Source organism: Elephas maximus, chromosome 19, assembly GCF_024166365.1.
Source record: "Elephas maximus indicus isolate mEleMax1 chromosome 19, mEleMax1 primary haplotype, whole genome shotgun sequence".
Classification (NCBI taxonomy): domain Eukaryota; kingdom Metazoa; phylum Chordata; class Mammalia; order Proboscidea; family Elephantidae; genus Elephas; species Elephas maximus.
Genome location: NC_064837.1, coordinates 33,068,709 through 33,082,969, shown reverse-complemented (window position 1 = coordinate 33,082,969; position 14,261 = coordinate 33,068,709). Strand labels below are relative to the sequence as shown.

The following is a 14,261-nucleotide window of genomic DNA, read 5'->3' as shown; positions in this document are numbered from 1 at the left end:
CAAAAGACCTTAAATCAGGAGTGCTCGAATAGCCCAATGCATTAAAGGACCATTCATTCTAAAACCAGACAAGCAGGGGAGCAGCAGTCTCTAATTCTTACACAAGACTAAAGCACTGCAAATAGTCTCTCCGTACTCCTTCTAACTTATCTTGATATTTTATTCAATTTTTAAGTAAAGAATTGAAAAGGTAACGTTATTTTAAAGGGTGAATTAAGTAGAATGGGAGAGAGTAAACAAAATTCTTTATTCTGAGATGTATGGCTTTTACAAGGGATACATATGAAGAATTTTGAGAATCCTCAAATCCATAAATACCACCACAGATACTAATGCCCTCTGTAACATGCAGCAATGTATGACTGAAACTATTAAGTTATTTCTTTAAAATCCTTAATGGAAATTATTTCATACATGACAACAAGCATAGGATAAAACGTTGTGTTGGGATGTGGCTGCAGAGGGTTTAGCTAGGATCACTACTAACAAACTGAGTTAACCTCATAACATTACCAATTAGCACAGAAGATTCAATTACAGCTTCAGCAAAACAGTAATTCACTACAAACAATTTCAAGTTCCATGAGAATTACAAATCGATAAATGCCAAGGGTCTAATTCCAGCTGTATTAGAATAAAAACTATCAACACAAACATCTTTGTATGACTAAAAGATATGAGAATTCCAGGCAACTTAAAGGAATAAAAACTTGTTATGATAATATATATAAGCATTTTTTGGTAATTAATTTAGCAAATAAGTATTTGCTAAATATTAGTCATGTGTCAGTATTATTCTGGGAGCAAGCAGGAAAGAAAACATGAAATACTAGGTCTATGTGCAGACATTCGGTAAGAGATACAAACATACCTGAGGTGGTGCAAATGAACACTAAAGTGTGAAAATGTAGATGAGAGAAGCACAGAATGAGGAGGTGGGGCATATATGCACAGCACACAGCAGACAGAGAAGCTCTAGTGGATCTGTAATAGGAATTGGATTGTTAAGAGTAATAGGAAATCTACATATGGAGAGGAGCAAGAAGTACACCTTAAGTGCAGGATTAGCACAAGCAGAGCCTTGGTTTGGGGACTAAGCATGATAAATGCAGGGCGTCTTGCGAAGAATGGTTTGGCGGAAACATGATTGGTAGTGGTGGAAGATGACAGGCTGGTAAGCAGCATCAAACAAATTACAGAGGCCTAACTAAAAAAAAAAAAACAAAAACTAAGAAGCACTGAATTGCAGAAAAAGGGAAGATCTTGGGAGCACAATGTGAAAGTATGTGTGTGTGTGTTGTGAGAAAGAAAGAAATGGGAGAGAGGCATGAGATGATGCAGTGGATCTTTAAGAATACAGTACTGAAAGTTGAAAATATTTATATACAAATATGGATCACTGCTGTAGTGGACAATATGGTTCGCTTCCAATATCCATTTCACCCCAGCCTATTTTTCTTAGCCAGTCATGGTAACCCCACTAACCCCATGCAGGAACTAAGCAAATTTGGGGCAGTGAGAAGGGGGAGCTATGCGTGCATAAAAACTCATTGCTGTCGAGTCAATCAATTCTGACTCATACCAACCATATAAGAAGTAGAAGTATAGGAGTAGAACTGTCCCACAGGGTTTCTAAAGGGTGGATTCGAACTGCCAACATTTTGGTTAGCAGCATTAGATGGGTAACTTATTTGAAGTTTATGGAAAAAAAGAGTTCTTGTTCTTGAAAGCAATAGGAAGCTAGCCAGTTAGATATGTTTAGTTCATCCAAAGTAAAGGCCCCTCTTCTGGTCTAAACAACTTTTTATGTGGGCTAATAAATGTCCTTATTAATTCAATTTACATTGGGTTTTCTGAGTGATCCAGATTTGGGGGTAAGGCATTAGTTGGGGCTATACATGAAACAAGGTTAGCCATAAATTGAGATGCTGAAGCTGGGCAGCAGACAAATGTGAGTTTATTCTAGTACTATCTTTACCTTTATATACGTTTGGAATTTTCCATAATAGAAAAAGACAAAAATAAAAACAAGCTGGTTGGGGTAATGGAAATGTTCTGGAAATAGTGGTGATGGCTTACAACATGCTGATATACTAAAACCCACTGAACTACTGACTTTAAAACGGTGAATTTCGTATTATGTGACTTATGTCTCGATTAAAATAAAATAAATAAAACAAACTAATAGGTATAACCAATTTCTCTGGAGCGAATCTTGAACGGAAAATTAGGCTCTGCTTCCTTTACATTAGCTGTTTCTCAGGTCTGTTAATACTTCATTGGCCTTTTTTACATTTTAAGTCTCTGCTCTAGGTATGGAGCTACTATGAGGGTAACCTGAGACTGATCCCCTTATGGATATAACAATAAAACACTCTATTTGCTGTTTCCCATTTTGGTGAGGATGTAGACAGACATCCTTACAGGGTCAGTTAAATTAAAAAAAAAATCTGAACAAGGACTTCACAAGCTAAAGGTGAGAAAGTAAGGCCAATGGCTATAGTGCTTTTGAATCTTAGAGAAATGTAGGAGAAGCAGAGGTGAGAAGCTAGGGTAGAGTGATAGTAAGCAAGAATGAGAAGAATTAGGGTTTCTAATTGGATACTAAGATGAAAATCATATGAAAAGGATACTTATAGTTGAATGTTTTTTCCCATTAAATCTGTAATGAAGGCTAAGATCTTAACCAAGAGACTAAATTCTCAAATATTGAATGGAAATTACAAATGAAATCAAAAGAAATTTATAAACCTCCTGCCTGACATAAAAGTTTCTAAAGTTTCTATAACCCCAGTAAACAGAACAATATTCTAATCAAACACATACGTTTAAAGTCATTTAGAAGAAAGATGCAGCATTAGATGAAATATAATTGGAAGATGATACCAGCATCAGAAAGATCAGGTAAAGAGGCTGTAACCAGACTTAAAGCAGTGAGAAACAAGGCATCATAAACTCGGATGGCTTTAAAAAGTGTACTAAATACTTGATCTAGTGAAATATAATTCGAAACACAAATATTTATTGAACCCGAGAGAGATATGAAGAAATGATAGTGAATCACAAGTAACAGTAGACATAAGTCTGCAACACGAAACTGTGTCAAAAGGGGAAATGTAAATATTATTTTGGACGCTCATTTCAAGAGAACATATTAACCCTGTCATTCAAATCACTCCCTAGCTCTTGTTTCCTACCTGAGACTGTTGAGATCAAGATCATCTGTATCAAAATCCAAAAGGGGCTGTGGAGTATCACTCGGACCATGTGACTGCAACACGGATGAACTGGATGATATGACTGTGGTTTGGCCTGAGGGATGGATGGTTTTGAACTGGAACTGCGGACCCATCCAAAGACGTCTGTGCGGTCCAGTATGTGTTACAATTTCAACCTGGAAGAGAATAGGAATCATGAGGTAAATGTATTATGACTTCCCTTTGAGAGTCTTTCATGATCCCATCCCATCCTTTCTCTTAATGCCCACATTCTTTAAGAAGCCCATCTTTATTGCGTGGGAGAGGGAACAGGAACCACAAGCAAAAGGTGATAATCACAGCCTCTATAGACATTCACTATATCCCTCCAATAGTTTACATTACAATAAACAACCAAAGAAAAATATACATTTTGTATATATATATGAGTGTAAATATACACACACACAACACAAAAATCACATGAAAGTAAAAGAACTGGTTGCTTGCCTCATGTAACTAGTGTCTGCTCCCTAGGGACTATCTTTTCATATATTCTAGACAGTATTTTCCACTTTGTGGACATGCACTGAAAATTACACCTATTAATCCACAGATTAAAAGTAATTCCTTCACTGAGGATCAAATTCATGATAAACTTGAAGTTATTTCTGAAGTATCCAAGGAAATGAAAAGGTCTGAAATAATGTTTAATACCCCAAATCAGCTGTTATAGATTGAATTGTGTCCCCCAGAAATATGTCTTGTGAATCCTAACCTCTATGCCTATGGGTACAATCCCATTTGAGAATGAGTTTTCTGTTATATTAACGAGGCAAGATTAGTGCAGAGTGTGTCTCGAGTCAATCTTTCACAAGAGATACAAGGAGCAAGCAGAGATGGGCGAAGATAGACGCCAAGTCACATGGAAATCTCCAAGGAACCAGGAAACAGAAGCTGAAAAGACAAGGGCTTCCCCCAGGGCTGATAGACAGAGAGAGCCTTCCCCAGAGCCAGCATGCTGAATTCAGACTTCTGGTCTCCTAGAACTGTGAAAGAATAAATTTCTGTTTGTTAAGGCCACTCACTTGTGGTGTTTTTGTTATAGCAGCACTAGATAACTAAGACACCAGTTTCTTTCCACAAGTAAATATAATATTTACTGTGCTGCCCCCAGACTCCACTGTTGAAATGAAGAAATTACTATATATTTTCTCTCAAACTGGATTTTTGTCTTTGAAACACCATTACTTGTTAGTGTTTTCTCAACTATCGCAAACACTGCATAGGCATTTTAGGTACTGCAAACAATAATACCAAAATGCTTTATGAATTTCATGCTCTTTAGCAGAGCTAGGGAATGTTGCCAGTATTATATTAAACATTGTAAAGACAAGGCTGGAAGTAGAAGCCAATAGCAAAACCAGAAACTATACATATTACATGATTTTACAAATGAGCACCCTAAGTAAGAGGTCAAATATGGACACCTTTGGTGAAAGACTGTGTTTTAGTGTCTTGTAATTGTTACATCCATACTTGTGCAGTTACTTTATAGAACTGACTTCCCATGTACCTTATTTTTGCCCTCAGTTCTTTCAAATTTAATCACAGTTGTATGATTAATTCTTAACAAAACATAACTGAAAAGGTTCACGGAGTGTAGCTCTGTGTTTATGACCCTGTAAGGGCAAAAGCATCATGGTCTTGGAACAATATTCACATTCCCACTAATCATAGGAGAAAACTACTCAGATTGAAGACAGTGATTTCTGACTCAAGTAGTTGTATTCAGCAATGTAAATTAGGCCACAGATAAAGCATTCTGTGTATTTTAAGCTCAAAATCATCAGTGTCACAGAGCCGAGAGGTAAACAGATGCCTGTGCAATTTCACTGAGGCGATGGCCAGATGTTCCTGTTCACTCTCCTGTTGTGTGCACCACAAACATATTGTATGTAGTTTCACACTGACAGCATGCATTACCCCTTTTTCTAATTGAAAAGTTGAAGTGAAGGACAGTGGTTTCTTTGCCAGTATTCTATTATGAAGGGCAACATTTTGATTCTGAAAACAACACATGCACTTTGGGTTTATCTTGGTTTCTTCGAGAAAGGATGAACCTCCATATGCCAAGAACTGAGGTATCAACCCTCCTTCAAGGAACTTCCTGTGAGTATTTTTGGTGTGATGAAATGTATGTTACCTAGTAAAGGTCTGATTCTCCAGTTTCCAGATTCCATTTGGTTTTCAGGCTACCCTCTCTGAGAAAGCAATGAAATGTCAACTGGCCGCCACTTTTTCTGAGGCACCTGTCTGATGAAAAGCCACCAGACTGGTAATCTGAGACAGGTCATTAACTTCACCAAATGATGTCAGACTCAAGGCAGACATAACAGCATTTGTAATGAAGTCTTTTGTAATCTCATCGTTTTGAAATCTCCCCAAGTTTCTTTATTTCAAAGCCCTTGAGATGAAGGCAGCTTCACCTGGCAAGGGCAATAAGGGTCAGCTGAAGGACTGGCTAGAGGCTACTGCAGCATTTACATAAGTTTAGGAAAGAACACCCAGTTGTACACAATTAGGAACTGTGCAGAGTGGAATGCTGAATTTCTATAATGAAACTATGAACCCAATCCTCAGAAAATGTTGGCTCCAGAAAATTAATCTCAAAGAGCATGAATGGCTTCACTGTTTAAAGAAGGTCAATTCTTTTTTCATTTATTTTTACCCTGTTGAAAATGTGTTCCAAGGTTGTTGTTGCTGTTGTTGTTAGTTGCCACTGAGTAGATACAGACTCATGGCGACCCCAGGTGCGTGACAGTAGAACTGTGCTCCATAGGGTTTTCAAGGTCTGAATTTTTACCAGTAGACCACCAGGCTTTTCTTCTGAGATACCTCCGGGAGGTACAGTAAAAACACATTGTGTATACTTTCACACTGACAGCATGCATTACTGTTTTCCTAGTTGAAAAGTTGAAGTGAAGTGTTCTAAGGAGTCCTTCTAAACTCCAAGGTCCTAAAGAGTAGAGATAGATTGTTTGAAAGATATGCATATTTTATGCTCTCAGTATGAAAACTAATGTGTATATATATATACAAACACCATATTCATTTTATTGTCTCTCTGCATTAAAAATTTTTCATAATTATTGGCGTGGGGATACATATGTTGTATGTGTGTGCATATAACATATGTATCCCCACGCCAATAATTATGAGAAATTCTTAATATGGAAAGACAATTGATGAATTCTTGGTGATCTTGCAAAGGGTTACCAATTCCTTCCACTTTGCTCTAAGGAAAAAAAACTTAAAAATCTGAGAATAGAAATAGACAATGGATATCTGCTTTCTTTCACTTTAATTCCCCAAGCATTTCAGAGTTTTACCTGAGAAAGCCATTCTTCATCTTCCTGTCCACTATGGTCAGAAGCTAAACTATCATAAGATCCATGCCGAGTAATGGGACCAGGACTTCCAGGAGGAACCACTGTGGGAGAAAGATTTAAACAGATTTAAACCATGTTAAAACATGTAGTAGAAAATGGATGTGGGCACACATTTTTAGATGTGAGCATCTGGGATACTGTCGTGATTCACAAGATAAAATACGACAGTTAAAGCACAAAGCCTAATCAAACAACTATTAAACTAGAAAGACTGACATTCTAGAAAGACCTCCAATCAAAAGTATACTTAAAAATATCTCTAGGAATTTAGCAAGGATATATATCACTATAAACGAAATAAACAACTAAATTCATCTTAACAGTACAAGTATATTAAATAGCAGTGATAAAGCTATTCATCCATGTTATTACACATGCAATAGCCTTGAAAACTAAGTGTATTTACCAGCCTCCAGGATGTAAGATATTTCAATCACCTCCAATTAACAAAGCAACTGATTTGATGCAGTTCTCATAAGTTGGGAAGAAATTTTTAAAACAAATGTAAATACTAAGAATCTTTAAAAGACCTATTTAATAGTTTCATATAAATAGGAAGTATAAAAATGCATTTTTAATTAAAAAACACTTTCATTTCCTGAAAAACCTCACTTACTCAAAGAAATATTTCATTTTCTTGGATACTTCAGTAGTTTCCCTGATTCTTAAGCAAGCCTATAATACAGGCTTAAAGTCTGCTTTCTCATACAGAGGAAACTTAGTGAAAGCATGAAAATGATTCAGTACACATTTACTGAGCTACTACTACGAACCAAATATTATGCTTCAAACTATTAGCCTCTTCTTTGAAGGTATCACGTCATTTTATTATGCAGAGAAATCAAGCAATGAAGTACTGGGTGGGGGAGGGCGAATAGAAAAAGAGGAGGTAACAGTAGGAATAAGTATTGTTTTACTTTTTCCTCCGAGATGAACATTAATGAAATTTGGAAGAAATAGAAAAGAATGAAAACAGGAAACAGAGTCAAAATTTCTACCACCCAGCAATATGTGTACCTACAGCTATAGGTACATTTTCCTTAGGCTAGCTTCCCAGAAATGAAGCCTAAGGATGTATACATTTTTAAATTTCTTGATACACATTCCTGGAAAGAGTGATACACTTCTATGAGCAGTGACTAAGAATGCCAATCTCACTGTATTCCCATCAGCCATGGTATTTTTGAAGAACTAAATCTTAACATTGAAACAGACACAAACCAAGTAACCACAGTATAACCTAGGGCAGGATTTTAAAGAACACCTACTCACCAAAAGCCTATCTTAACATATGAGGAGAGGTGAAATGGCACCTAACCCAGTTAATTACTTACCAGAGGGGAAAAAACACTATTTTACAGTGTAAGATTTGCAGTGGTTAAAACTTTTAGCCACTAAACCCAGTACCCAAAATGCTGTGCTACAAAAGCGTGATATTTAATGATATCATGAAGAAAAGAATACGAAAATGATTATTATTTAAGCAACCACTTAGAAATAATTTTGGTGCATACTGCAAAGTTGAAAGGTAAACTGACATTTTCAAAAGGCTGAGTTGCCTTCAAACCATTTGTTGAATAATCACTTCCTTCTGATTTGTCACCTTTAAAATATAAAAATCTTAATACAGGTTTAAAACATATTATTTGAATAGAACAAAAAGATCCCTCAAACCTCTACTTCTTAAATACTAGTGAAGGTGAGTATGGACTAATACCTAGAGGTCAGGACATGCTTTGGAAAGCAGATAGAGCAGAGAAGGTATTAACGGGGTGAGAGAATAAGCCAGGCAGGTATCTGAGGGAAAAGTGTTACAGACAAGGAAAATAGCAAGTACAAAGATTCAGAGGCAGAACATCAAGGGAATGTTTCAGTAACAGCCAGTAGGCAGTGTGGTTGGGCGCAGTGAGCCAGGCTGAGCAGAAGAGAAGTCAGAAAGGCAAAGGGGGCAGGGCAGGGTAGGGCCAGCAAATTGTTTTTTTTTTTAATTTTTATGTGCTTTAAGTGAAAGTTTACAAATCAAGTCGGTCTCTCATACAAAAATTGATATATACCTTGTCTGGGTGTGGATATACTCCTAATTGCTCTCCCCCTAATAAGACAGCACATTCCTCCCTCCACTCTCTCTTTTCCTGTCCACTTGGCCAGCTTCTGATCCCCTCTGCCCTCCCATCTCCTCTCCAGACAGGAGATGCCAACATAGTCTCATGTGTCTACTTGATCCAAGAAGCTCACTCTTTACTAGTATCATTTTCTATCCCATTGGCCAGTTCAATCCCTGTCTGAAGAGTTGGCTTTGGGAATGGTTCCTGTCTTGGGCTAACAGAAGGTCTGGGGACCATGACCTCCGGGGTCCTTCTAGTCTCAGTCAGACCATTAAGTCTGGTCTTTTTATGAGAATTTGGAGCCTGCATCCCACGCTCTTCTGCTCCTTCAGGGGTTCTCTGTTGTGTTCCCTGGTCAGAGCAGTCATCGGCTGTAGCAGGGTACCATCTAGTTCTTCTGGTCTCAGGCTGATGTAGTCTCTGGTTTATGTGGCCCTTTCTGTCTCTTGAGCTCATAATTACCTTGTATCTTTCGTGTTCTTCATTCTCCTTTCCTCCAAGTGGGTTGAGACCCATTGATGCATCTTAGATGGCCGCTTGCTAGTGTTTAAGACCCCAGATGCCACTCTCCAAAGTGGGATGCAGAATGTTATCTTAATAGATTTTATTATGCCAATTGTCTTAGATGTCTCCTGAAACCATGGTCCCCAAACCCCCACCCCTGCTATGTATGCTGGCTTTTGAAGCGTTCAGTTTATTCAGGAGACCTCTTTGCTTTTGGTTTAGTCCAGTTTTGATGACCTCTCCTGTATTGTATGCTGTCTTTCCCTGCACCTAAAATAGTCCTTAACTACTATCTAATTAATGAAAACCCCTCTCCCTCCCTTCCCCCTCTCGTAACCATCAAAGAATGTTTTCTTCTCTGTTTAAACTATTTCTTGAGTTCTTATAATAGTGGTCTTATACAATATTTTTCCTTTTGCAACTAATTTCACTCAGCATAATGCCTTCCAGATTCCTCCATGTTATGAAATGTCTCGTGGATTCATCATTGCTCTTTATTGATGCATAGTATTCCATTGTGTTAATATACCATAATTTATCCATTCATTTGTTGATGGGCACCTTGGTTGCTTCTATCTTTTTGCTATTGTAAACAGTGCTGCAGTGAACATGGGTGTGCATATATCTGTTTGACACTATGTACAGCAGAACAAAACAATGCCCATCTGCACCATCCTCAATCATTGTTATGCTTGAACCCACTGTTGCAGCCACTATGTCAATCCATCTCATTTAGGGTCCTCCTCTTTTTCACTGACCCTCTACCTTAGCAAGCATGATGTCCTTCTCCAGGGACTGGTCTCTCCTGATAACACGTCCAAAGTACATGAGATGAAGTCTCGTCATCCTCGCTTCCAAGAAGCATTTCGGCTACACCTCTTCCGAGACAGATTTGTTTGTTCTTCTAGCAGTCTTTGGTATATTCAATATTCTTCGCCAACACCACAATTCAAAGGCATCAATTCCTCCGCAGTCTTCCTTACTCACACTGTCCAGCTTTCACATTCATATGAGGTGCTTGAAAATACCATGGCTTGAGTCAGGCTCACCTTAGTCCTCCAAGTGACATCTTTGCTTTTTAACACTTTAAAGAGGTCTTTTGCAGCAGATTTGCCCAATGCAGTACATTAAGAACATTATGGGAAGCTATCAGAAAGTTTCAAGCAGATCATGGCAAGGAACAGACTTGCTGGTCTGGTGGAGACTGGAGGGATCCCTGAGACTACAGCCCTAAGACACTCTTCTGAACTGGAATTGAAGCCATTCTCAGAGATCACCTTTCAGCCAAACAATATACAGCCCCATAAACAATAACACCTGAGAGGAATGTGTTCCTTAGAGCAATCACCTAAAGAAAAAAAACAAAACAAGATAAAAAGTACAACATTTGCCCTAAAGCAAAAATGAGAAGGCAGGAAGGGGTAGGAAATCCAGACATAAAGGAAATGGGGAACCCAGGGTGGAAATGGGGAGAGTGCTGACACATTGTGGGGAATGCAACCAATGTTGTGAAACACTTTACATACAAACTATAGAATGGGAAACTAATTTGCTCTGTAAACTTTCACCTAAGGCACAATTTAAAAAAAAAGAAAAAAGTTTTAAATAGAAGTGAGATATTATACCCTTGTGTAACTAACTAGTACCCAATGTGTATTTTCCCAAGAGTTTTAGGTTCTATATATCCTGAGCCTAGACTGGTACCAGTCACAGAATAAGCACTAAATAAGTATTAAGTGGATGGAACGGAGTTTTCAGTTCTGGACTAAGTAATAGCACCACAATGGCTGGTCATTTCAAACCCATTATTTATCCAACAGGAAAATGAGAACTATAAAATACGATATATGAATTGGCTTCAAAATAATCCAGTGGCGGGAATGGCGGTAGGGAGAAGGATTATACATGAAACAAGATGGTCCTGAGTTGATCATTGTTGAAGCTGAATGATAGGTATATGAAAGTTCATTATACTACAGCTTTTACTTTTGTGTATGTTTGGAATCAATTATAGTAAAAAAAAAAAAGACAAATCCCTTCTGCCCTCATCTGCATTCCAAAGGAAATGGTAAAGATACCAAATATACATCTATGAAAAAATACCATATATCTGAATCCCAAATTTCCATATCGCAATTGTAAAAAGGATTCCCATACCTTTTGTTAGCTAAAAAATAATTCTCCAAGTAAAAATTCTTGTGATGAAGAAGATGGGCAATATAAAAAAAATGGGTCTGGTGGGATGATATTTTTAAACATCAAGTAAATAGTCTCCTCTTTCCTCCATATTTCCTCATGTTCTAAAATTTCCCACAGTCCAGGTAGAAAGAATACTCCTTGTTCATTGCCTTGGGAAAGGAATGACATACGAGGCCATAAGGAAAAAATAATCCAAACCTTTGAACCAGGAATAAGAAAAGATTGAAACAAAGTATGGTAATTAAGAGCAAAGCTCTAACGACCTCATTTTTAGAAATTACGTCCTGAGATTGCAGCAAGACTGGTAAAGACAGAAAGGGAAAAAAAGAATCCCCAAGGAGGGATAGGGAATGACAGAAGGGCTCTGGGGATCCAACATCTGTGAAAAATTATACCTCCATAGATAGAGTACAGGAAATGGCATGAGATTCCACATGGAACAAGAGTAGAAGAGGTATCCACATAGCACTTCTGCACACCTATATCCGTGACAGCCTCACCAAGTTCCCCATGGCTTGGGTGAGAAGAATATTTTCTATGTGCCCAAGAGTATTGGCAATATGGCCCAGAATACTGACAGGCTCAGAAAAGGCTTTTCAGTAGAAACAAGGATGGATGCTGCAGAGACTTATCTGAACCAATGACCTGGCAGGGAATTAGGACATCTGAGTGGTGACAATGAAGACAAGATGTCTCCAAACTCCCACATCTCATACATTGGCACTCTATAGATCCCATTGAATTGGAGGGCAGTACAACTGACTAGAGGGCAGTGTGATTCAGTAGAAGAATTCTTGCCTTCCATACCAGAGACTCCAGTTCAGTTCCCAGACAATGTACCTCATGTGCAGCCACCATCTTTCTGTCAGTGGAGGCTTGCTTGTTGCCTTGATGCTGAACAGGTTTCAGCACAGCTTCCAAATTAAAATGTACTGGGAAGAATGGTCTGGCAATCTACTTTTGAAAATCAGCCAGTTAAAACCATATGGATCACAACTGTCTAAGCCACAACCAATCATGAGGATGGTACAAGACTAGGCAGTGTTTCATTCTGTTGTACACAGAGTCACCATAAGTCAGAGGGGAACTTGACAGCATCTAACAATAACAACATATTGTCTGAGATAAATTTTTCCACATTCTGTAAGAATGGAGGCTCCTAAGAGAACTTCAGTTTATTTATACAAAAATAAAGTTACACATCCTGCAAATCTGAGTTTAATGAACCAAGATACCTACCTGCTGCACAAAGAAAAATATTTAATATATTTTATACTTAGTAGCTGGTCTTAGATAATTAATAAACTAGGTACAGGAAAAGGAGATGGAATTTGGAGATAAAAATCTCTGTCATGTTCTATTCTTACCTATAGTAATTTCCAAACATGTCTATCCACCTAACTAAAAATGATACACTGCCTATTTACTTTAGAGAATACATCTTCAAAAGTACTGGCTCTGTACACAGGCATTTGATAAGTACAGATCAAGGAGTAAGAACAGGATGAACAGTTCATTATGACATAACTGTGAGCCAGACTTTGTTTATAGTGTGTTGTCAGGAAAGCAGATGATGCTTCTGGTGAGTAAATAGGAACTAAAAAACAAAACAAAACAAAAACAGAGCATATTTTGCTGCCTTGTATGTGTGTGTATTATATATCTGTATGTGTAAAGCAAACAAAAACAAATTTGCTTCAGGGAAAATTAGTTTTGTTAACCTAAACCCCAAATACTTCCAAGTCTGTAAAGCAACATAAGTAAAATTATGAAAGAAAGTCTGAATGCCATGTAACAAAATTTCTAATATTCCACAACAAAGTCATTCATAATACAACTTTTCAAAACTATGAACAATTTGCAAGAATTATGCTCTCTGGTTTTGAATTTTTAGATGTGTTCTGCGACATAAGGATCAAAGGTAGAGAAATTATAAAAAAATTCCCACAGAGAATACAGTATTTATGAGTTAGAGAAAGTTAAAAGTATTGCTTTACGTGCACTGAAATGTAGATACAAAGTATTAAGTTAAATTAGAATTATAAACATTGTATTAAGAGATGTCTAAAGTGACACCCTTGGGTTTCTCCAAATCCCCATCTATTTAACACTGGTTCATTGAATGAATATAAGCTATACTTGGAGGTTAGGACATGTGAGTTTGAATCAACGTTCCAAGAATAGGTTAATCCTGAAGAAAGTTAATCTTCTTGCATTTCAGTATTTTTCCCCCAAAGAATGAAACTATATCCCCAATTTCAAAGAATCAAATACTATGGCCAGTTCTTCCTGAAACAATCCAAAAGAAAACAGCTAGATCTCAGTTACCTAAACACATTGCAGCAAATCTAGCCTTCTAATTAGAAAACAGAAGAAAAGTTTTTATCACTAATATATTGAATATACTTTATATATAAGGGTGAGTAATTATATTCGGCATGGTTTGAGACATTCAGAAAAAATTTAGACCTTCTAACAATGGAGTTTATAAGCAGAGTATATAAGGTCTAGGTGTTGCTTTAAGATTAAAGAGGAAAAAGAAGAATAATTTGTTTCCAGCACTGTTAGCTTTTAAACCAATGACAGAAGAAACTTTGACAATGAAAATAACAGCTGAAAGACTACCTGCATACAGTTTATAAGCATCCTCTTTACAGAAACTAAAACAAAATATAATGCTGAACATTGAGCAATTCTTATTTATGAAAGCAATTTGGTTACGCTCTGTTCTTGTTCCCTTATTCCCTACATTTCTTGAACTCCAAGTAATAAATTCTCTTAGCTGTGGCTCTGGAAGCTTTAGA

At 37.3% G+C, this 14,261-nt stretch overlaps 1 protein-coding gene across 1 annotated transcript in view; it reads right to left on the bottom strand.

The window, feature by feature from the left end:
- The window catches only part of BCAS3 (BCAS3 microtubule associated cell migration factor), a gene marked incomplete at its 5' end in the record, with an annotated part of 619,175 nt that overhangs the window by 284,186 nt on the left and 320,728 nt on the right, over nucleotides 1-14,261 (bottom strand). The window contains 2 exons of the mRNA XM_049861336.1: nucleotides 3,198-3,394; nucleotides 6,590-6,690. Of these exons, the coding sequence (XP_049717293.1) occupies nucleotides 3,198-3,394; nucleotides 6,590-6,690 (298 nt within the window). The remainder of the gene's footprint in view (nucleotides 1-3,197; nucleotides 3,395-6,589; nucleotides 6,691-14,261) is intronic.